This window comes from Mobula birostris, chromosome 1, assembly GCF_030028105.1.
Source record: "Mobula birostris isolate sMobBir1 chromosome 1, sMobBir1.hap1, whole genome shotgun sequence".
Lineage (NCBI taxonomy): Eukaryota > Metazoa > Chordata > Chondrichthyes > Myliobatiformes > Myliobatidae > Mobula > Mobula birostris.
In genome coordinates this window covers 201,773,989-201,796,423 of record NC_092370.1, presented here as the reverse complement: position 1 = coordinate 201,796,423, position 22,435 = coordinate 201,773,989, and the positions used below count along the sequence as shown (strand labels likewise).

The 22,435-nt window shown below is 36.2% G+C and overlaps 1 protein-coding gene across 2 annotated transcripts in view; it reads right to left on the bottom strand.

The window, feature by feature from the left end:
* Positions 1-22,435, bottom strand: part of txndc16 (thioredoxin domain containing 16) — a 106,595-nt gene that overhangs the window by 76,073 nt on the left and 8,087 nt on the right. For both annotated transcript variants that reach the window (XM_072268911.1, XM_072268921.1), the window contains exons 3-11: positions 22,092-22,174; positions 21,315-21,388; positions 19,907-19,981; positions 17,924-18,045; positions 14,599-14,689; positions 12,700-12,856; positions 11,500-11,666; positions 10,971-11,031; positions 8,759-8,888 (exon numbers count right to left, since the gene is read on the bottom strand). In XM_072268911.1, coding sequence (XP_072125012.1) covers positions 8,759-8,888; positions 10,971-11,031; positions 11,500-11,666; positions 12,700-12,856; positions 14,599-14,689; positions 17,924-18,045; positions 19,907-19,981; positions 21,315-21,388; positions 22,092-22,174 — 960 coding nt within the window. The remainder of the gene's footprint in view (positions 1-8,758; positions 8,889-10,970; positions 11,032-11,499; positions 11,667-12,699; positions 12,857-14,598; positions 14,690-17,923; positions 18,046-19,906; positions 19,982-21,314; positions 21,389-22,091; positions 22,175-22,435) is intronic.

Genomic DNA, 22,435 nt, shown 5'->3' with positions numbered 1-22,435 from the left:
ATCCACTTTCAATAAACCACTAAAATTTACCATGAGGAGGAGGAGGAGAAGATGGTGGCGCAACAGCACGCAGCAGCCACTCTCGTGAATGATATCTGTTATCTGTCAAGTAGGGTGCTGTGTACAATCCTGATTTGATGGAGACAGACATGAGAGCGCGGAGCAACATCTGGAGAAACTTCTGAAATGCCTGCTTCGCTGGTACTGCTACTGTGTGATCCAGAATCTCCGGAGAAGGCCCCGAGACCTTGGCTTTGCTTGTTGCTTGGTGGCCGGGGCAGGGTCAGAGCGCTCGGCAGAAAAGTGTTAGGCGAGTCTCGGATGACAATTGCTAAAGGTTCAAGGGCAATATCAAATAATAATGGACTAAGAGGGCATCCCTGCCTAGTACCCCAAGATAAACGAAAAAAGGGAGATCTTTGATTGTTAGTACAAACCGAAGCTACAGGGGTATGATATATCAATTTAATCCAAGATATAAATATCGGACTAAAATTAAATTTCTCAAACACACTAAATAAATATGGCCATTCAACTTGATCAAAAGCTTTCTCAGCATTTAATGGAATAATACATTCCGGAGTGTTAAGTGAAGGAGTATAAACAATATTCATTAACCTCCTGATATTAAAAGATGAATAACGGTTTTTAATAAATCCTGTTTGGTCCACAGAGATAATTTGAGGTAATATCTTCTCTAACCTAGTTGCAAAAATTTTAGAAAAAATTTTTGAATCTACGTTCAAAAGAGATATCGGTCTATATGATGCACAATCAGTAAGGATCTTTATTCTTTTTAAGAATTAAAGAAATAGAAGCACCATAAAACAATTGTGGTAATTTACCTAATCTGATTGCTTCTTTGAACATTCTAGACAACCAAGGAGAGAGAATAGAGGAAAAAGACTTTTAAAAGTCCACTGTAAAACCATCAGGACCAGGTGCTTTGCCGGAATTCATTGAGGAAATAACAGTTGTTATTTCTTCCTCTGTAATAGGAGTTTCTAATGTTAAACAATCTTTGGGTGATAATTTCAGAAAGTTCAATTTCCTTAAAAAGTCATGCATGATGTTAGAATCATGAGGAAAATCCAGAATGGTATAAAGAGGTATAAAATTCTTGAAAAGTTTTGTTTATCTCATCATGATCAACTGTCAAAGTATCATCATGTTTAAGGATCTTAATAATTTGACGTTTAACCAAAGAAGTTTTCAATTGATTAGCTAATAATTTACCCGATTTATCACTATGAATGTAAAACTTACTTCTCATTTTCATTAATTGATTTTCAATCGAGGATGTTAATAATAATAAACCTAACATTTTTGGTATTACCCGTGGAAATGAAATACATAAATTATCATTATATGCAGATGATTTGTTATTATACATCTCTAATCCGGGGAAATCGAATCCCATTATTTTATCTTTGTTGGCTCAATTTAGTAACTTTTCTGGTTATAAATTGAACCTTAATAAGAGTGAACTATTTCCCCTAAATAAGCAGGTTCCTATTTATGGATGTTCACCATTTAAATTGGCTACTGATTCTATTACATATTTAGGGGTTAAAATCACAAAAAAGCATAAAGATTTATTCAAAGCTAATTTTTTACCTTTAATTGATCAGATTAAACTTTTGTTTACTAAATGGTCACCAATGTCTCTGTCATTGATCGGTCGGATCAATGCTATCAAGATGATTATTTTGCCTAAATTTTTAAATGTATTTCAAATGGTACCAATTTTTATTCCAAAATCCTTTTTTGGTAATGTTGATTCAAAAATTTCCTCATATATAGGGCAGAACAAAAACCTTAGGTTAGGAAAAAGACATTTACAGAAATCTAAAGAAGGATGGGGGGGGGGGGGTAGCTCTCCCGAACCTTAGATTTTACTATTGGGCAATTAACATTCGATATTCAAAATTTTGTTTATGGGACTTGGATGTAATTTCAAGTCCACATTGGGTAAATCTTGAATGTAATTCTTTACAAGGGTTTTCACTGGGTTCTATTTTATGGACTTTGCTCCCCTTTACTTTTTTAAATTGTATAAACAAATGGATAACCCAATAGTTAAACATATGGTTTCAATTTCCAAAATTTTTTGGGTTGAATCAATTTATTTTAGCAAGTCCACTATACTTAATTTCTTTTTTCAACCTTCCACTATGGATCAAGCATATTTAGACCGGAAAATCAAAGGTATAGTACGATTTTGTGATTCATTTTCAGATACTTGTTTTATGACCTTTGAACAATTATCTAATAAATATAATCTGCCTAGATCTCACTTTTTTTTAGATATTTACAGGTTAGAAATTTTTTATATACTGTTTCTCCTAACCTTCCAAATTTATATTCAATGGATATTTTGGAAAAAATTTTAGATTTAAATCCTTTTCAGAAAGGTGTTATAGCAATTATTTATAATACAATTATGAATATATGTCCTGAAGTGTCTAATAAAATTAAGACTGATTGGGAAAGAGAACTTAAGATTACTGTACTGATTGAAAAATGGGAAAAAATTCTTCAATTAGTTAATTCATCCTCTATATGTGCTAAACATATGTTGACACAGTTTAAAGTAGTGCACAGGGCTCATATATCTAAAGACAAATTATCTCGTTATTACTCTTATACAAATCCTATATGTGATAGATGCCATTCCAAGGTAGCTTTTTAACTCATATGTTCTGGTCATGTCCTTTATTGAAAAAATATTGGAAAGGTATTTTTGATATTATCTCAACTGTTTTGAACATTGACTTACAACCTCACCCAAATACTGCGATTTTTCGGTTACCAATGATAGAATCAAGTCATTTAACCTCTTCAGCTCGTCCAATGATTGCATTTCTTACATTAATGGCCAGAAGATCCATTTTGCTGAACTGGGAAGAGATTAATCCTCCTACCACATTTCATTGGTTCTCTCAAACTATGCTGCGTTTAAATTTGGAAAAAATTAGAGGTGTTGTTTATGATCCCGCTATTAAATTTGAAAAGACCTGGAGGCCATTTTTTCAACATTTTCATATGACTTAATTTGACCTTTTCCAAACTTATTCTATTTCTTTGTAATATTGGTTGAGAGGATCGGAGTCGTCGACACAAAGGTTTCTTTTTTTTTTAAAAAAATGATGTTACATAACAGCCCATGTCTTTTTTTTTAAGTTTAGTTGATTAATACTGTTTAGGTTAGTTTTTTTTGGGGGGGGGGGGTTATAGTTTTTTTTTCTTTTTCATGATTTTTTTAGATATTTTTCTTTGTTTTATATTGTTCATCTGTATCCTACATGATTGGGAGTTTTATCCTTTAAGTGTCAACTGGCTTTATAATTAACTATGCCAATTATAACAATGTATCCCAATAACTTTGTATCATTACTATGCAATGCTTATTATTATGAAACTAATAAAAAGATTGAAAAAGAAAAAAGCGCTCGGCAGAGATGGTGCTGGGTGTCGGAGGGCTGGTCAGAGGCTCGAAGTTTTCAGACAGACTCAGAGTCGGCTGTGGTCGGGTGCTTTCAATGCATCGGCAGTTGTCGGCGCCTGGAGGTTTATGGCAGGGAGAGTTTCTCCCTTTTGCCGCCTGCTATCGGGACTATTGGGAGTCGATCGGAACTTTGAGACTTCTTTTTTACGGTGCCCATGGTCTGCTCTTAATCAAATTATGGTATTGTTTTGTACTGCTGTAACTATATGTTATAATTATGTGGTCTTGTCAGTGTTCGTCTTTGGTTTGTCCTGTTTTTTTTTGAGATATCACTCTGGAGGAACATTGTATCATTTCTTAATGCATGCATTTCTAAATGACAATAAAAGAGGACTGAGTGTCCTCATAATCTAATCTAATCTAATCTAAACAATGTAAAACCTTTGCTCTGATTTGGACTATTTTGGGTCTGTTATATATAGTCAAAGAAAAGCTCTTCTGTATGAAGTTTAGGAGTTCTGTGCACCCTATCTTTTATTCTAAATGTAACCCAACTAATAACACAGTATCCTAATTGAAAGACCCTCTATCATTCTTCCAGTTTTCCACTTTTCAGAAATTTGCTCATCTTCCTCAAATTTGGAGGTCTGTGCTATATTCTTGACAGTGCATTTGCTTGTTTTTAGTTCATTACTTCTATCCATACAGCTCTCCTTCCATCAAAGCATCCTTTCTCATTACTACAAGAAATTTCAGAAGCCCAACATTCCCTCTCTTTGTTTGGGCACACTCTTTCTCCTTAAACATTCCTAGGAATGTTAAGCTGCCACTCCTGTCCCTATTTTCCTCACCATCAGGGACACCTTCAAGAAGCAAGGCCTCAAGAAGGCATCGTTCATTATTAAGAACCTCACCATCTCGGACAGACCCTCATCTCATCAGGAAGCAGCCTGACCACCCACACTCAACAATTCAGAAACAGCTTCTTCCCCCTCAGCATACATCTCTGACAGGACCTCATTGTTTTTGAACTACTTATTTAATTTGTAATAATTTTATGCCTTTGTATTACACTGCTGCCACAAAACAACAAATTTCTCAGCACTTAAGACAGTGATAATAAATCCGATTCTGAATTCTGTCCTTCTGTAAGCCATGTTTCAGTAATAGATAAAATATCATAGTTTTGAACCTTTCAGTGCCCCTAGCTCACCTATTTGTTGACTGCAATGTTTATTGGGTCCATACTATTAAGCAGTCAGACACCAGTTAGATCTATTTTCCATCCTTTCTTTGCTTTTGCATTCTAATCTCTCTCACTCATCTTCAGTCTTCCACTTCTGATTTTCCCTACCCATGAAGAATATTTGTCACCATCCTCTCAAAGTACAATCTATGTAGCCTATATCTTCCTTTGCTACCTTTCAGATCCTGCTCCTCCGCCTCTTTCCTAACCCCTGAAAATCTGCATGCAGAATCTCAATTTACATTATTGACGCCTCTGTGAACTATAACCACTGGAATAGTCTGCAGCTGCTAACCTTGATCTCTGGCAAATGCATCCTCTATAACTTTTCTCCACCCTCCCTAACTAGCTGAGGCAACCCTGGTTTCTGCTTTCATTACCCAGGGCACCCTTTCACCCATCAGTAATCAGTATCTGGCTTATTTCTTCTTGTGTGTTAGTTGTAGCCCAGTCCCTCGCTGATTACATTCTCTTGAACTCCAAGTAATCACCACCTGAAATGTACTATTTAAAAAGTACTCAGCATCACAGATGGAATGCATCAACATCAGCTGTTGATCAGGCTGCAAACCCCAGACTTCAACCTTTTCTCCAAATGACAATTCTTCCTGCACGCCGGATTATGCAGGATGGCCGATCTCATTAAGTATCAGAATCACGTCTTTTTCTCTTCCTTAGCACTTTTCAAAGAACCAAGTCAGCCCCTGTAGGTGTTACCAACTAGTTGTAGCTAGCAAGGCAAGTCTATAGCACTTTTCAAAGGCAAGGCAGTTCAAAGTGCTTTACATCGAACAAGATATAAAAATCAAACATCAAATTTCAGACAATATAAAGAGCATAAAATCACACAGAAAAATGAAGCAATAGAAGTCACAGTGCAGGAGATTCTAATTAAAAGTTACAACAGAAAGAAAAGTTTTAAGCCTCAGTTTGAAAGAGCTTAAAGTTGGGGCAGACTTCAGGTCCTCTGGAAGGTTATTCCAGATACCTGGAGCATGGCAACTAAAAGCGGCTTCAGTATATTTAGTTTTGACCCTGGGGACAGTAAGCAACCCTGCCCCAGACTAGAAATAGGGGACATAGTCTCAAGATTTAGGGGAGCAGATTTAGGACGAAGATGAGGAGGAACTGCTTTTCTCAGAGAGAGGTGAATCTGTGGAATTTTGTGCCCAATGAAGCAGTGGAGGCTACCTCAGTAAGCATATTTAAGACAAAGTTGGATAGTTGCATAGCAGGGGAATTAAGGGTTATGGGGAAAAGGCTACTCCTGCTCTTATTTCTTATGTTCTTATGTAGATGACCTGAGAGCTCGGGAAGGTTCATCGTGCAGCAAGAGTTTGGACAGGTACTTTGGCCCTAGACTATTCAGTACTTCATAAACCAGTAGTAATATTTTAAAGTCAGTCCGCTAATGGACAGGAAGCCAGTGTAGCACTCTGAGAACAGTTTTCTTGGTCTTAGTGAGGACTCTACCAGCAGCGTTCTGAATGAGCTCCAGCTGTCGGAGGGATTTTTTTTAACCAAAGCCTGTGAAAACGCCATTACAGTAGTCAAGCCTACTAAAAATTAATGTATGGACAAGTTTTTCTAGATCTTGCCAAGACATAAGCCTTTTAACTCTTGCTATATTTTTAAGATGTTAGTAGGCTGACTTTGTAATTGTTTTAAAGTGGCAGTTAAAATTTAAGTCGGAGTCCATCACAACACCAAGGTTTCTGGCTTGGTTTGTGGGCTGTAACAACAGGCATTCTAAGTGAGCTCTGACTTAATCGTTCTAGCCACCTAACTATGTAATTGCTACTTGTTTCTCTTGCACTGTTAAGGTTAATGCTAACAGCAAAACTCAACTAAATTCCAGAAAGAAATCAATTTAGATATAATAAGATTGGATGTTATCATTTTAAATTCACTTCCTTGCACTGGGTAAAAACATTGAGCTATGGGATATCACAGGGTAATGAACAGGTTCCATCCATAACCTGATTTTATCCATTTGCCAAAAAATACACAAAAATCACTCGATATGGTGATGATGTCTCCAAAGTATTGTAATGGATGGCATCAAAAGCACATGAGACAAATAACAACGATTACTTTAAAAAATTATTCATCGAAATGAACGTTTGCACATACGTCGAACATTTGAATTTAATAATGTTATGGGAAATTGTTCATTGGTGGGAGTGTCTATAAGTCAGGTTTTCATGACCCAAGGATGACCTGTATAATGAAATAGAAAGATGACACTGAACATTAAAAATATGATTAGCTGGCAAATGTGTCTTTATACAAAAATGATTCAGATTGAGATCAACCATGATGTCAAGAATACCTACAATAAATTTACCACCATCACCTTCTTAAAATCGAGGGTGTATTATATCTTCAAACAATCTATTCAAATAACTTACTTCACTAAAAGGAACTTCTACCACCCTGTTGTAATCTATTTAACCACCTGGTGGTTATGCAGTTTCGTTAAATTGACTGACATTAAGTATTTCATTTTCTGCAAATAAAAACAACTGTGTTATTATTAATGTGCCATTATTTTGCTCATAGGGTGCAGAATAAAATATCTGGGGAAAAATAAATGAAAACATGCCTTGTGCCATGAAATTGTTCCTTCCATAAAAATGTGTAAGTCAACCATTTATGATGTTCAGCAAGTAAGTTAAACACGGCATTCAAAATACATTTATTATCAAAGGATGTACATCTTGAGATTTGCTTCCTACCAGGCAGCCACGAAACAAAGAAAGCCAAAAGAACCCATTAAAAAAAAGACCATCAAACACCCAATTTGCAGGGAGAAAAAAAACAAGTCATGCAAACAATAAACACAAGCAAATAACATTCTGAAATGAAGTCCATAAAGAGGGACAGTCCCTAGAACCTTAGTTCAGCGCAGAGTGCAGCAGCGAGCTGAACCAGCCTGGCACTTGTCTCGGGCTTCAATGCCCGGACCAATCTGGCCCGGCTCCTACATCATCATCCAAACATCGGGTTCAGTCGCCTCAATACACTCTGGGGCCTGGGCCCCTCTGCCTCGATTCAGCCTGTCCCCGACCTTTCTAATTCGGCCCGGCGCTTAAAATCGATTGAACCTCGGGTCTTCCGCACTCCCGGCAACTGCTTCGCCTCACCCCAGTTCTGCCACACCGAATTGCCTCCAACTCCAAAGGGAAGTTAGAGATTACCAAGTCAAATATCTATAGGGAAGTTACAAGATTCTACAGAGATTCCTCTTTCCCAAATAAGATATCCTAAGCCTTTGTATTATAGCTAATATTAGAGTCTAAATTATTCAACTATGCCCAATTGCTAACTGTGGTATGGCACATCCACTATTCCAGGATTAAGAGCTGTCATTCCACAAGTATTTGATCATATCTAGTCACATTTCTATTTACAAGTATCAATCTTAACCCTAACTCAGATTGGGATCTTTTCACAGGAGTACATTCAGCCAGAGACTCATTTCTCCGAGATGCAGCCCAGAGCGTCATACGAAGTCATTCCTGCCTGTGGCCATTAAACTTTACAACTCCTCCCTTGGAGGGTCAGACACCCTGAGTCAATAGGCTGGTCCTAGACTTATTTCATAATTTACTGGCATAATTTACATATTACTATTTAACTATTTATGGTTCTATTACTATTTATTATTTATGGTGCAACTGTAACGAAAACCAATTTCCCCTGGGATCAATAAAGTATGACTATGACAAATCCTGGTTTTAACAACTAATCAATCATCAAGCTCTCTGATATGCAGCAAGATAGCCAGAAATTTTTTTCAGATTATGTAATTCAAACTAAAATAAGAAATACACAGCATTCAATCCCAAAGAAAACTGTATTCCAATCTCAAAATAATGCTGCAAAAAAATGAACTACTGGACCAAAAAATACTGAAATAATAGCTGGAAATGCTTCACATTAAGCCAAGCAATTAATCTCCTTTATAAATGATCAAAAATACTTTGATAATTTGCCTTCTTTTCTTGAATGGTTTTGCCATTGGATTTTACTAATTTGTGAACTGATGTACTGCACTATACCTCTGAAATCCACATCTTCACTTTCTTCTTCCTCATCTGTTTCAGAAGTTGGTATCGGTTTCCTTTCACTTTTAACTAGGTCAACAATTTCTTCAACAGATGTCACAACTAAATAGCTGATGGATGAATCCTAAACAAAAATCAATAAAACACATTAAAATAATGCAGTCTTTCACCTTCTATTAGTCAGGAAAATGAAAAAAAGGTATATTATTTGATGAAGGAGGTTTAAGTTTTCATATACATAACTTTAGCTTTGTTTTGTGAACATGACATTATAAAATTCTAAAGCTAAAATCACTGAAAGTGTGCTACTTCAGCCCAAAATCATACTCAAATCCAAACTACCTTGTGTACTAAGACCTTGCCATTTACATGCCCAACATTCCAAGCTGCACAATCATATTTAAACTGGAATTCTGCAAGCTGCAAATCCTCAGCATTTCCAAGAATTTAATCCTGCTGTTCTTCATATTTCCCAAGAACATGTATCGAATACCAGTTAATCATAACACATTACAACAAAAAAAGCATTCAATTTCCTCATAAATCCAGTATCCTTCACAAATTGCAACAAAAAGCTTGAAATTTGGCATTTTGTATATTTTACATCCAATTCTAGGCCACTCATGAATGACAATACAAAGTGCTGTTCCACGCATACGGAAATCTGGGTCACAATTGATAGCCTTGGATATTGCTTTCCATTACAAATCAACCATATTATTGTTCTATGATCAGTTCAATCAATACCTCAATTCTATTTAGGATATCAATTTAATTTGTAAAAATATCAATTGGTCCAAATGTCATACTATTCTCCTCAATTTATGAATTATTTTCTTTATTTAAATCTTCTCTCCCTTTCTCCCTTGAAAATACGCTTGACAGTAGGTCCTAACCTGACAATATATTACAGTACCCTGTTGTCTCAGGTCAGCTTAGACCAACACTGCTCCTTTTCAGAGAGGAACAAAATGCAAACAAATTTGCTACACTCAGCAACAGATCAGCTACACTAATGTTGTATGATTTAAATAAAGGTATATCATTTAACTTCTAGCAAGGCACCACACACAGTTTGCTTGACTGGGTCAGATAAGTCAGTTCCTCTTTTCTTTTGTGCACCTTACACAGGCTAAGTTACTTTTTTGTTGCTGTTCTTTCTCCTCCTTTCAGCATCCATGATAAACTGTCTTCAACACAAAGACTGATAGCTTTATTGAGTAATTATATCATTTTATGTAAATCAGAAGTTAGATGATATATTATTGATCTGAAATAATTCAAACAGTAGCTAATTTGTTGTTGCAATAGACTCCAACAGGGATTGCAGGAAATGTATCAGCTTGCTGTTTAACATTTCTATCAGTTAGGAAGCATTCTTTTCAAAGCTCTAGCTGGAAGGAAATTACCTGTGGGACTTGTCCACATTGCTGGATTTCTACACGTGCAGATAGATAGTGACATGCAGAATTAGCTCTCTGCATTTCCTGTCATTAATCAGAAAAGCTCAACAACAAAATGGGTCGGGGATTGTGCAAATCAGCTACGAATACATCTTTACTATGACATGGGCCTCATTAAAGAGCCTCATTACCCAAGATTCCCGTTTCTGTCAACAGTCATGCAATGCTGCCAGTTTACCCATTCGAGGGAATCATCCTGATGTATCTGTTGATTCCAAGTAATCAGGCACATTGTCTAAAATGGCTACTCATCTAGTTCTGTAAAGATGCCTTCACCAAGTTCACACTAGCAGATTTATTCCACTTTTCCACATTGAAGGGTTAAAAATTAAAGTTCTTTTTGAATGTGTTTAATTAACCAAAAAAAGATCAATGGCAACTCCTTTTGGCCTAACTAAACCTCTCATGGCACCTGATTAATAGAGTAGATCAAATGGCAAGGGAGCATATTAAATGGGGAAACAAGACGCAAGGTGAGCGGTTTCTAAAGAATAAGATCTAATCAATTGCAAGTTGTACAGAGGGATCAAGTGTCACAGGTCCAAAGACATTAGCAAAACTAAGTTTCGGAGGCAAGGGGCACTGGGGCTACAAGCAAAGGCAAGCAACAAAAATATAGCTTGGGGAAAGGGGAAAAGATCCTGTGGAGATCAGCAAGAAAATGGAGGGAGATATAGAACATGATTTCATGCAGCTCGGGATGCAAACAGTCAACTTCCAAATTACTAAAACAAATGTCATACTCCTTCAGCTGATCTGAATCCTACAGTCACACCTTCTGGCACATTGGGCTGGAGCTGGGCCCTGTTGAAGTTGAAAGCAAACAGTATCATTTACTAAAATATATTTTAAAAGAACAGTAAAATTCTTGAATTAAAAACTGTGTCATTAGATTTTGTTAAAACTTTCATTTATTCCGATGGTCGAAGCTGTAAATTTAAAAGCTGTCTCTTAATTTCTAATGATAAATATTCTACTTAGATTTTTTAAGAGTCACAGAATTGAAGTGATACAGCACATATACAAGTCTTTCAACCCACTGAATCCACTTCCACACTTTTGGCATGACTAGAGGGTAAGATGTATTGGACTGAAAATATTGCACAACACAGATCAAATCAGACATGGGATTTTAATTAGCCAATTTTCTAAACTTAAGGTACAAAGTACAGACAAAGGATCCAAATTGCTGAAAAGGATTGTAAGTGTCCTTTCCACTTCCTTCTGTAAAATAATTTGTTTGCTTCTAATTGCTTTTTACAGCAAACTTACCTTGGCACTAAAATAACTCCTGCTTTTCCAAGTAGCTGCCAGGCCAGGGATTCAGCAGTTATTCGGTCATACTCATAAGTCTCTCTTTGTGTGAAAAGAAATATAACTGGCATCCTTAATTGTGTATGAACTGTAGAGACTTCCTCTGGTCCAACAGAAGATTCTATCTGAAGAATTAGAGATGGGTAATATAAAAATCAGTATCAGCTTTAATGCGTCATGAAATTTGTTGTTTAGCAGCAGCTGTATGGTGTAGAAACATACAATTACTATAAATTAAAAAATAAATAAATAGTGCAAGAGAGAGGAAATATCTGTCGTTGTGTTCATGGACCATTCAGGAATCTGAAGACAGAGGAGAATTCGTTCCTAAAATGTTGAGTGTGAGTCTTCAGGCTCCTGTGCCTCCTCTATGCCAGAAATTAGAAGAGTGAATGTCCCGATGGCGAGGTTCCTTAGTGATGGATGCTGTCTTCTTGAAGATGTCCTCAATGGTGAGGAGTGCTGTGTCCATAGTGCAGCTGCCCGAGTCTACAGCCCTCTGCAGTTTCTTGCAATTTTGTGCATAGGAGCTTCCATACCAGGCTGTGATGCCACCAATCAGAATGTTCTCCGCTGCACATCTATAAGAAGTTTCAAGAGTCTTTGGTGAAATACCAAATCTACTCAAACTCATAACAAAGTAGAGCCACTAGCATGCCTTCCTAATTGCATCGGACCCAGGAAAAATCCTTCAAAATGTTGAACTTAAGGCTGCTCAGCCTTTCCACTGCCCATCCCTCCATGGGGACTGGTGGGTGTTCTTCCAGCCTCTCCTTCCTGAAGTCCACAATCAATTCCTTGGTCTTGTTGATGTTGAGTGCAAGATTGTTGTTGCAACACCTCTCAACCAGCCCAACTACTTAATTCCTGCCATGACTGTAGAGAGCGTGGAACAGAGAGCTGAGCACAATTCTTTCAGGTGTGCCTGTATATTGTATGTTGTAGCATTCTGAGACTTGGAATGTACAAGATGGTTTCACACTGAAATCCACATGCTTCTGATCGAGAAATGCACACTATACTTATTTTTCCTTTAGCACAATTAACATTAGGAAATTAAACAATTGTTGTGGATATTGGTTTCAAAACATATCTATATTGGGTTAAGAACTTATTAGAATTCCTTGCTGGTGGATGCAAGTTCAATACTTAGCTCACCACGAGTGGCGCCTCCAGTACTTTGAGGTAGGAATGTATATTCACAGTAGTTAGAGGCTGTTCAATTAAAGATCTCTTGCATGGCTGAGTCCTATCTGTTACCATCTTGCAATGACAGAACCAAAGCCTTGCTGACAGCTGATCTGAATCTTCCAGACTGCAAGTTAAAATTACAGATAAATCATAACGGAGATACAATAAAGTTATAACAACATTTTCAGCATTTTCTGTAACGATTAAATTTACAGAAACCCCGAGAATAAACACAGGTACTTCTGCTACTTGTACAGGAAAACAGGAATAGCAAAAAAGCTGTGAACCTGGGGAGTCCCTGACACACTAGTTGACTTCTACTTGAATTCATGGAGTTCTATTTAGCAGATCAGACCAACATGCCCACATTGCCCTGAAGAAACCTTTCAACATGGCAAGATCAGAGTGCATGGGTTTACGATTAGAATAAGATGACTGCGGATCCATGAGAGAAATGTTTTCAACCAGAGTGTGAATTAAATAATAGATGGGCATTTGATGATTGCCACTGATATAGAAACAAGTCCTTTTGCCTGCTATGCTGCACAATGCTTAAGATTCTATAATAATGACACGTGAAAGGACACGGAAACAGTATATTAGGATCAGTCAGTCTTTACCAATGTTTCTGTTCTGTTCTGTTGGATGAGCCTTTCTCATCCAAATCTCTTCACCATGCGTCCAGCCTCCCCTTAAGTGTTTGCTATTACCAACATAATGAGTTCCATATTGTCATCATTCTTTGCATAAGGAAGTTTATTCCAAATTCACTAATGAATGGCTCCACCATAAACAGAAACATTCTCTTTATAGCTGCTTTATCAAGACCGAGCTCACCCCAGGGCCTTCTTATTTCTGGATCTATTTAAACTCATGATAACGGTATTATTCTTATAAATCTTATCTGCACTTTCTTAAATACCACAATATCCTGCCATAATAAAGCATGGCACTCTTATGTGTGTCTAATTCAAGGAAAAATACAGTTTGGACAACTTTATTTTTCTCCAGACGCACTTGAATTAATATCTAACTAGTACTCCCTATGTCATAATGCAAACATCTAATTCTTCCTCCATGAAGCATGGACTCCATTTAATTTGCTATGCTTCGGATTGAAGCACACAGGGTTTTTATGAAGGATGGCATGCAGTGCGGAGGATTTTATTCTGGCAGAATAAGCACAGATTTCCATTACTCTAAACAGTCCCATACCCTTTACAAACAGAGGTCAACATTGATTGGTAACAGAAAATAAATAATTCTTATGAAAAGAGCATATGTTTTGCTTCCATAACAAGATATGTCACTTGGATCTATGGCAATCGTCATGTCATTTATTATGTGCTCCATTTCCCATGGTAGATTTAGCTTGTGCTTAAAATATAAAATCGTTTGTTTATTTGACTCAGGTCACATATTTATTCCTAGAACAAATAGCATACTTTCTGTCCTCCTACATTCATCCCAAGAAGATATCGATCAACCTGCTCTTTGAACCGCTACCGACATTATGTAATGGAGCTTCAACATCGATGAACAGCAAAGATATCAACCTTTCAGGCCAATAATGTTATACTTACCCTTCTCAAGGGCAAAGTTCACAGATCAAGCAACGTCACTATTTGAAAACATCACCTTTTTTCCCTCCAGTTAAATGATAAGATTTTTTTCCTTAATTCATCGCTAATGATAACTACTTTGTCATTGTAATTTCATACATTTGTTTAACAAGTATATTTTATTACCTATTTCAGCAGGACAATTGTTCAATTAATTAATTCACTCTAAAATTAAATTTGAAATTTTGAAAGTGTTGAACAGTAAGTTGATTTTTATTGCTTTTCCAATTAGGTCCATACTTACTCTAGGCCTTCTAAGACACTGTGTTCTGTAGTTAATACAAATTGATACTTGACACCGTAAACAAAAGCAGTTTCCATTATGGCTCTGTGCTCTATGACAAAGCATAAATAATATATTACCAATGAACATTTTTTAAAACCAAATTAGCTTTAATAAAATCTGGCTGCTGACATATCCTGGATAATGATGTATTTTGTCAGCATCTAACAATAACACTAATACCTAATTTAATTCTGGAGCAGTTGTGTGGAAATTAAATCAGGCTCAGGTGTCATACACTACTAAGTTAAGGTATCGTTCACACACTGCACTAAGTATCGTTTACGCACCACACTAAGTAAGGTATCGTTCATGCACCACACCAGTACAGTGTGTGCAAAGAGCATGTTTTGAGTCCAGGACCATGGACAGGTGTGGAAAACTGTTTGGGAGAATTAGTTGTGGGGTAAAGCTGGTGGTCTGTGGTGTGGGTCCATGGTTCAGAGTGTTTATCGCTCCTCTCCGCACCTTGTGGCACATTGGGCAGCAACCCTGCCATTTCTTTAGCAAAGAAATCTGCTTTTCGTCTGCCAGATTCGAACCCGGGACCACTCACCACACAGTCTGGTGCAGATGTCACGACACCACAGGCCAGCTAAGCCAGAATGTTACAAATGTTTTCAAAAGCAAGGGGAAAGAGTCTGAATGTCAGATGATCAGTAGCGGGGTGAACAAATGCTCTGTGGATGATGCCTGTAGGAGAGCCAGAGTGAATAGCTTAAAAGGGACTGCTCAATTTATAATACAAGGCAGAAGCGTACTCAGACAGGTCCTCTTCAAATCTTAGCCACTGTAACTGGAACTCGTTATTCTGTACCCTGTTATTGCCTTCCCTTGTACTATCTCAATGCACTGTTGTAATAAAATTATCTGTATGGATATCATGAAAAACAATTTTTCCACTGCACTTTGGGACATGTAACAATAATAAACCAATTTACCAAATTGCAAGTTCATTCTCCTGTTATTTGTCATTTGAATTACATGCCACACAAAAGCATGGCATTAAGCAATTTAATTTCCAGATATTTTAACTTACTTTATGGCTGCATAATAATTTTGAGTTAATAGCATCATCGCTCATATAAAAGATACCAATAGCTAATCATTTGGGACAGGCTGAAACCTTCCAGTAAAAATCTTTAAAATCATGCACTAAGACATAAATCACAATTTAATAGAAAAACAATTATCACATTAATATGCAATACAGAAACAGTGAAACTGCACAAAGGACTGAAATTAATTTCAAGATTTGGAAAGCATAATAGCTCCGCTTACTGGCTTATCTGAAAATAACTTGAAGTTACTACAGCATTGCTATTTAACAGCATTTTTAGTTAGTGCACCACCTGGTGGTGCGATAACCAGCTATCGTGGGTCACGTGAAATAAATTGCAATTGTTAGGAAATAACAGCATTTAACAAATAGTATTGTGTTTGATGTTAAAGGGTTTAATAAGAGACCTGAAGAGTAGTAAGTGTAAAGATGGCAGGGATAGCTAAGATTTACACGCTTTAAAAGTGTTATTGTTGGTATTTCAACTGTTGCATTAATTATAATTAATTCTGATGTTGCCTAATGCTCAAAAGTGCCTAATAATAGTGATGAAATTCCAACTCAATAGATTATATTCATTTTTAATTAATCACTATTAGCAAATCTGAAAAATTCTGCAATTAACTTTCTATAAATTGATTTATTAATATAAGTGATTTATTAATATCAATATTAATTTGATGTGTAGAAACTTCTCACAAAGGGAAGTGAATCTTTGATCCTTTCCCGAAAGAGTTGTTGAAGAAGATCATGGAGTATTTAAAGGGGATAGATTTTTGAAAGATCAGGGAATGGAGGGAAACTGCTATTTGTAGTAATCATCCATGATTATAACAAATGCAGGGCAGGCTTGAGGGACAAGGCCTTTGCCTGTTTCTATTTTCCTTTGTTCTCACTACCAGAGATGATTCTCTTTCATACTAACAATACTCTTTTTTTCCCCCACGTACAAACAATTCATATTCTTCTCTCCAAACATTCCAATACATGCTCCCGCTCAGTACATTGACTCTCCCTTTAATAAATGCTACTCAACCACGCTCTCACACAGAGCCTACACCTATTTTCACTCTCCTCTACTCTGCATCTAACATTTTACCAGAACACATATCCCCCACTCATATTATCAGAATCCTATTTCTACCAATATCTATTTTCTCTGTCTCAAAGTACCAGTACGTACCTTTTTCTCCCCCCACCCTATCCGCTAAGATTGAAAGGTTCACAAGAGAAAGCAACACATCGACATTGCCCTGACTGCATCACTGAGGTTTTGACACTACTGTAACAATCTGAAAAGATAAAGGATTGCAACAGAGCTATTTTTGATTAGCACACTGCTTATAATTGTGAGGTAGAGGCACATCAATCACCTTTCTGAATTTAGAGATTAATCTATTATCAATGTTTAATCTCTTCAATTTATAGTGAAGCTAGCCAATGAAAATGAGACAAGGAGAAAATGAAATTTACAAAATATGAAGATAGTGGAGGCAAGTTAAAACAAAGTAAGCATCACCAATATGTAAAGAAACTAAATAGGCTCTGTAAGAGCAATGAAACATTGTGCTGCAACTCAGCAGACTCAGGACTAATTCAACGCGGCATTTCAACCCAAAACATTGGCAATTACTTTTCTTCCATTGATGTTTCTTGACCCACTGAGTTCCTCCAGCAGATTGTCTGTCACTCCAGATTCCAGCATTTGCAGTCCCTTGTGTCTCCAGTGTCTATAATAAAAGTTCCCAAGTTGCAGAATGCAAACAGCTAAGAGGTGAGATCTCAAGGGGAATCATTAAACTACTCCAGGAGGTTGTCTGAGAACTTATCCCTTTGTTATACTGTTTTTAACTAGACAGACAGGTTAGAACTAGATATAGCTTTCATTCGATAGATAAATGATGAAGAAACTAACTGGTTATATTAATCATCACAGAGAAGTCTAAGATGGAAAATAGGGCACTGTCACAGAAAGCATTGCTAGTGACAAAGGTAATCACTGTGTTGGGCCAGAATGGAAAGGAAGCAATGAATCAGGAGGATGTAACATCAGAGCAATTTTCCCAGCTCTGGCTGAAACAAAATTTGGTTTAACTTAATATAATGAAAAATATGAAGAATTAAATTGGCTAACATTAGCAATCGTTATCAGGGTTGCAGTTGTATTGTGCACAATACTAAGAAACCAGATAAATAAAACGCAACATAAAGCTGCTTCAACAATACCTGGAACTCCTATTGCTGGTACAAATGAAACTATGACATCACCTCGTCCTTTCAAGTCATTTTCAATGTCATGAAGCTCCATCAATGAGGATACGTACTTTATTTCATTGAATAACAAAACACTATAATAGAGCAATACATACTTAGAGTCATCCAAGTGGCTCAGCATAAACTAAAGAGCTTTAAATTACTTGGGAAGCAACTCAGATTCCTTTCCCATTGAAATGACAGAGAAATCTTTGTGGTCTTAAAAAACAATTAATATAGTCTGCATTCTAATGATTACTGTAATTCCTCTATTTATTACTTTATGGTTAATTCAGGAATGTGGAGCACATAAATTGTTTCAGATACTACAATCAGTATGTTAGTTTAAATTAGGAAGACCCGGCTTCCATTTCATCATGCTGCTGCACCAAGGGAGAGATAAAGGCTACTAAATTGATCCCCCACACATTAGGAAAAGGGAAAACATTGCAAGCATTCCCAGTGTTATTCAGTAAGCTTACAATCGCAATGGAGAAAAAGACTCTTGCAGCCAAAACAACTGGCACTCGCTGCAAACACATTAGAGGTTGGACTAGTTATCACGGCTGGGTAGGCTGGGGCTTACAGAACCACAATCCAGAAAAAAAGTAAATTCTAGTTTGTAAGAAGCATCTAAATATATTGCTACGATGTTAGTAAAATATTTAGTTTTAAAAAATTGGATTCACACCAACTGTTTTATTTAAGGGAGTATTTGATCATTTACATTGTTTCCATCACTGTCCAAATGATAACATTTGCATTGTGAAAAAAGTGGCAAGTTGTAAAGAAGTCTAAGAGGAAAATGCTGGTAAAAATCATATATAACAGAAAAATAAATATTGGAGGGGAGAAGCAGGCTAACAGAGTTAAAGGACAAGAAAAATTATTAACTGGGAATTATAACCATTACTCAAGAATGGGAAAAAATTACTAAAAAGCCAGTGAACCAGGAACCAGCTGAGAACAAGAAATCATGGTCTTACAGTCAGATGAATTTAGCTTGATGCACTTTTAGTGGCATTTAAACTTTACTTTTAAGCAAAGATGAGTGTTGGAGATGATTCCAGAGGCAAAATGCACTTTTACTTCTTGGTGCAATATAATGTAATAGACACCAAAGTCCTTTGATTTCCATTTGTATCTCAAATGCCTGCTGTGCAAGATGTAATCAATTTTGTACCAAATTGCTGCAAACATTGATAAGTAAGTGGTACTGCCTCATCAGAAAATAGGGATTCATCACCTTCATGCCCTCCAGCAAACTTAATAAATGATATGTGTTGGTCTGTCCAGATGGCCATTATGAGTCAGTTTTGGTTACACTATTACATATTTTTAGACCAATTTCATAGTCTATAAGTCCTGTGGTACTATAAGATACAGTGACCTACAAAGAAAAGAGGTGAGTTACATATAGCTATGACGAAGGTTGAAATAACTTTAGTTTGAACAACTACTCCTAGTGTGGAGGGGATGTGGAAATGTCATTTACTCTCTCCACACAGAGTAAAGCTTGTCAGAAGCTGCATTGTTGACAGCAATTCAGTATTCTGTAGATCCTCAAGAAGATAAAGTATATGGGAAACAATGAATTTCTAGGATGACAACATAACTGTTCAGAACAGCCAGTGGAAAAACAAATGCTATCTAATGTATAGTAGTTCCATACCAAATGAATAACTGATGTGGATGCTGTCTTTTCCTTTACCTTAATACTAAAAAGAAACACATTGAAATGCAACTGTGTTTTCTGAATTAAAAGAATAAACATTGGCTTCTTATCCTTAGTAAGTTCTCATCTTTTTAATTAATAAAAAAAAACTTTTGATGAAGCAACACAGGGCTTCAATTTCTATTAAACAGAAACTAGAAATCTTAAGTTCCTATAACTATTTGCTCTTGTCCATTTTACAATAACTTCCAAAATGGAAGAAAATACTTGAACATACTTACAATAAAACGTTCGCTACAATTGCATCAACATCAAATAATGCATCAACTGCAAAGCTCCGAAGCATTATGTTACCCCTATTAAAGAGAAAAGAAACACAATTTTAAGCATCAGTTAGCAATCTTCATTACATAGAGCTTATTATAGTGGCCAGAAGTTTAAATATACTCCATCAGTGTTTGTTAGAAGTAAGACAGCAGAAAGACATTTTCAGTAAACTCTTAGATCAATTTTAGGTCCTGATATTTGTTGCTGATAAAGCAGAGTGGGGATTTGAGGAAACCACATTATCCTTCCTTAAACACTTTTCAGACTTAAAAGTTACCACTGATCTCCAATGATGTCAAATTGCAAACTTAGCTCATGGCTTTCGATGGAAAATACTGGTAATATGTTTTGCTATTGCTGTCTTTACATGCACAGACACATCTTTTCAATCTATACATTGTTATACCACCCAGTTTTGCCTTGCACTACCATTCCTTTTTGTCAATTAGTATCTTTCACCCTGTTATAAGGTATTTCCCTTTGTTCTTCCATGCCTTTTCCTTACTTAAGATTTCTTACACAAATCTAATGTTTTCTAGTGCTGATGAAAATCAACTATTCTGCAACATAACCTGTTACTTTCTCCTTATTTGCTGCCTGATCTGTTGACTATTTCCATTTTTTTTTCTGTTCTACATCACTGAGTATTGTGTTCAGTTGCTATATAGGGAGGCATCCAAGCCACATTAGATCAGAGAGTGAAATATAAATTAAGAAAACATATCAAAATTTGGCCCCATGCTTTGCCAGATGATGATATTCAATTATAATATAGAGAAAAGTCAGATCTAGGCAATTGACTTAGATTAAACAATTAAAAATATTACAGTCCATGCATTAAGTTCAAGTTTATCATTTTGAGGATACAAACCCAAAGCATGTGCCACAAAAAAGCAGCTTTGTAGCAGCATTGGCATGGAAAATTACAAACATTAATGACATAAACTTAAATAAATTGATTTAAACCAATTAAAGGAATATGTAGAGTAAATGCCAGGAGATTCTAAATGCAAGTATTACGATCTAATGCAGCGGTTCCCAACATGGAATCCACTGACCCCTTGCTTAATGGTATTGGTCCGCAATATAAAAAAGTTTTGGAAACCCCGGTCTAATAGAATAGATTCCTTAGGAATTGGACAGCAGCAAAATCCTTGGAGAACAACTGGATGTTTTAATGAGTGATCTATCTCTTCTTTTGTCTGAATAAGCCAATGGTCCCCAAAGGAATCAATAACATAAAGCAACAGCCCAACCACCTGCACCAAGAACAAGAGTTCCCCAAATACTTCCTCCCTTTTTTATATCTACTTAAAATTCTTTAAACACTGCATGGGAGTATTAAAATACATGTCCATTTACCAGAAAAGGTAGGCTTTCTTCAGATAATGGTCATTTTCACAATATTTTGGCACGTTTTCTATGTTGCAATCAACCTACAAAAAATTGCAGAATGCTTTAACAAGATAATACAAAAATATAAAAATTCTTACATAATAACACCTTACTGTTTAGTACTTATTCTTTATTCCAAAGAAACTCCATCAATTTTTTTCCTCCATGCTCCTAAATAGTAAGAATGCTCAGATCCATGCTTTTTTTTTTGATATCACTACAATAACCTCATTGTTCTTGAGAAGGTGTAAGAAGCTCTCCTTCTTAATAAAACAGCTGCAGTCCCTGTCATTGGACTTCATTAAGAAAATTGTATTTTTCTGAACCAAGGCTAACTTTTTAAATTTTAATCTTCTTTTCTCCCACTTATTGGTACTCATGCGTCAAAATTCCATTAACAGCACTTTATGATTAGTATGCACCGACCATTTATACCCCCTCTGCCAGAAACCTCCAATCAGTAGCTCCAAATATCAAGACAGTCAAGACTGACAACTCAGGAGTGCACAATATTTAAAAAGTACCAACAGTACCCTACCCACTTTGTATACCAGCCATTTGGGTTACAATGTGGTCACCTTTGTATCAATGAGCCAGTTATATTTCATTTTCATTGTTTTCTATTTTCATTTAGTATATAGTTAAATAAGCTTCTCGTATTAAAATCAAGAACATTTTCTTGCCTACACCTCTCTCTCCCATTTTTATAAATTTAGCATCCAAAATAAAAGCATTTCAAGTCACCTGAACCACTGTAACTCCATACTCCTTAAGTGAGTCTGATGACTTTTCCAGCTGTTGAAGGAATAAGTTGATTTCTGGGTTTACTGAAAAATAAAATCATGCTTAAGTCATTTAAACAACATTTCTTCTGTAATCAATAACAACTAGTAATAGATTGAAATGCTAGCCTGCAGGATGTACTTGTGATCTGCCAACATTACAATTTTAGAGGCAGGGCTATTCAACCAAGCCATGATAGAAAGTAGGGACGGGAAGGAAAATGGATTTATTCAGAACAATTAGTAACAACTAGAGGGTTCAATTATCATTAAACTGAAATTCAAACTAACTTTATTAAACTAGTT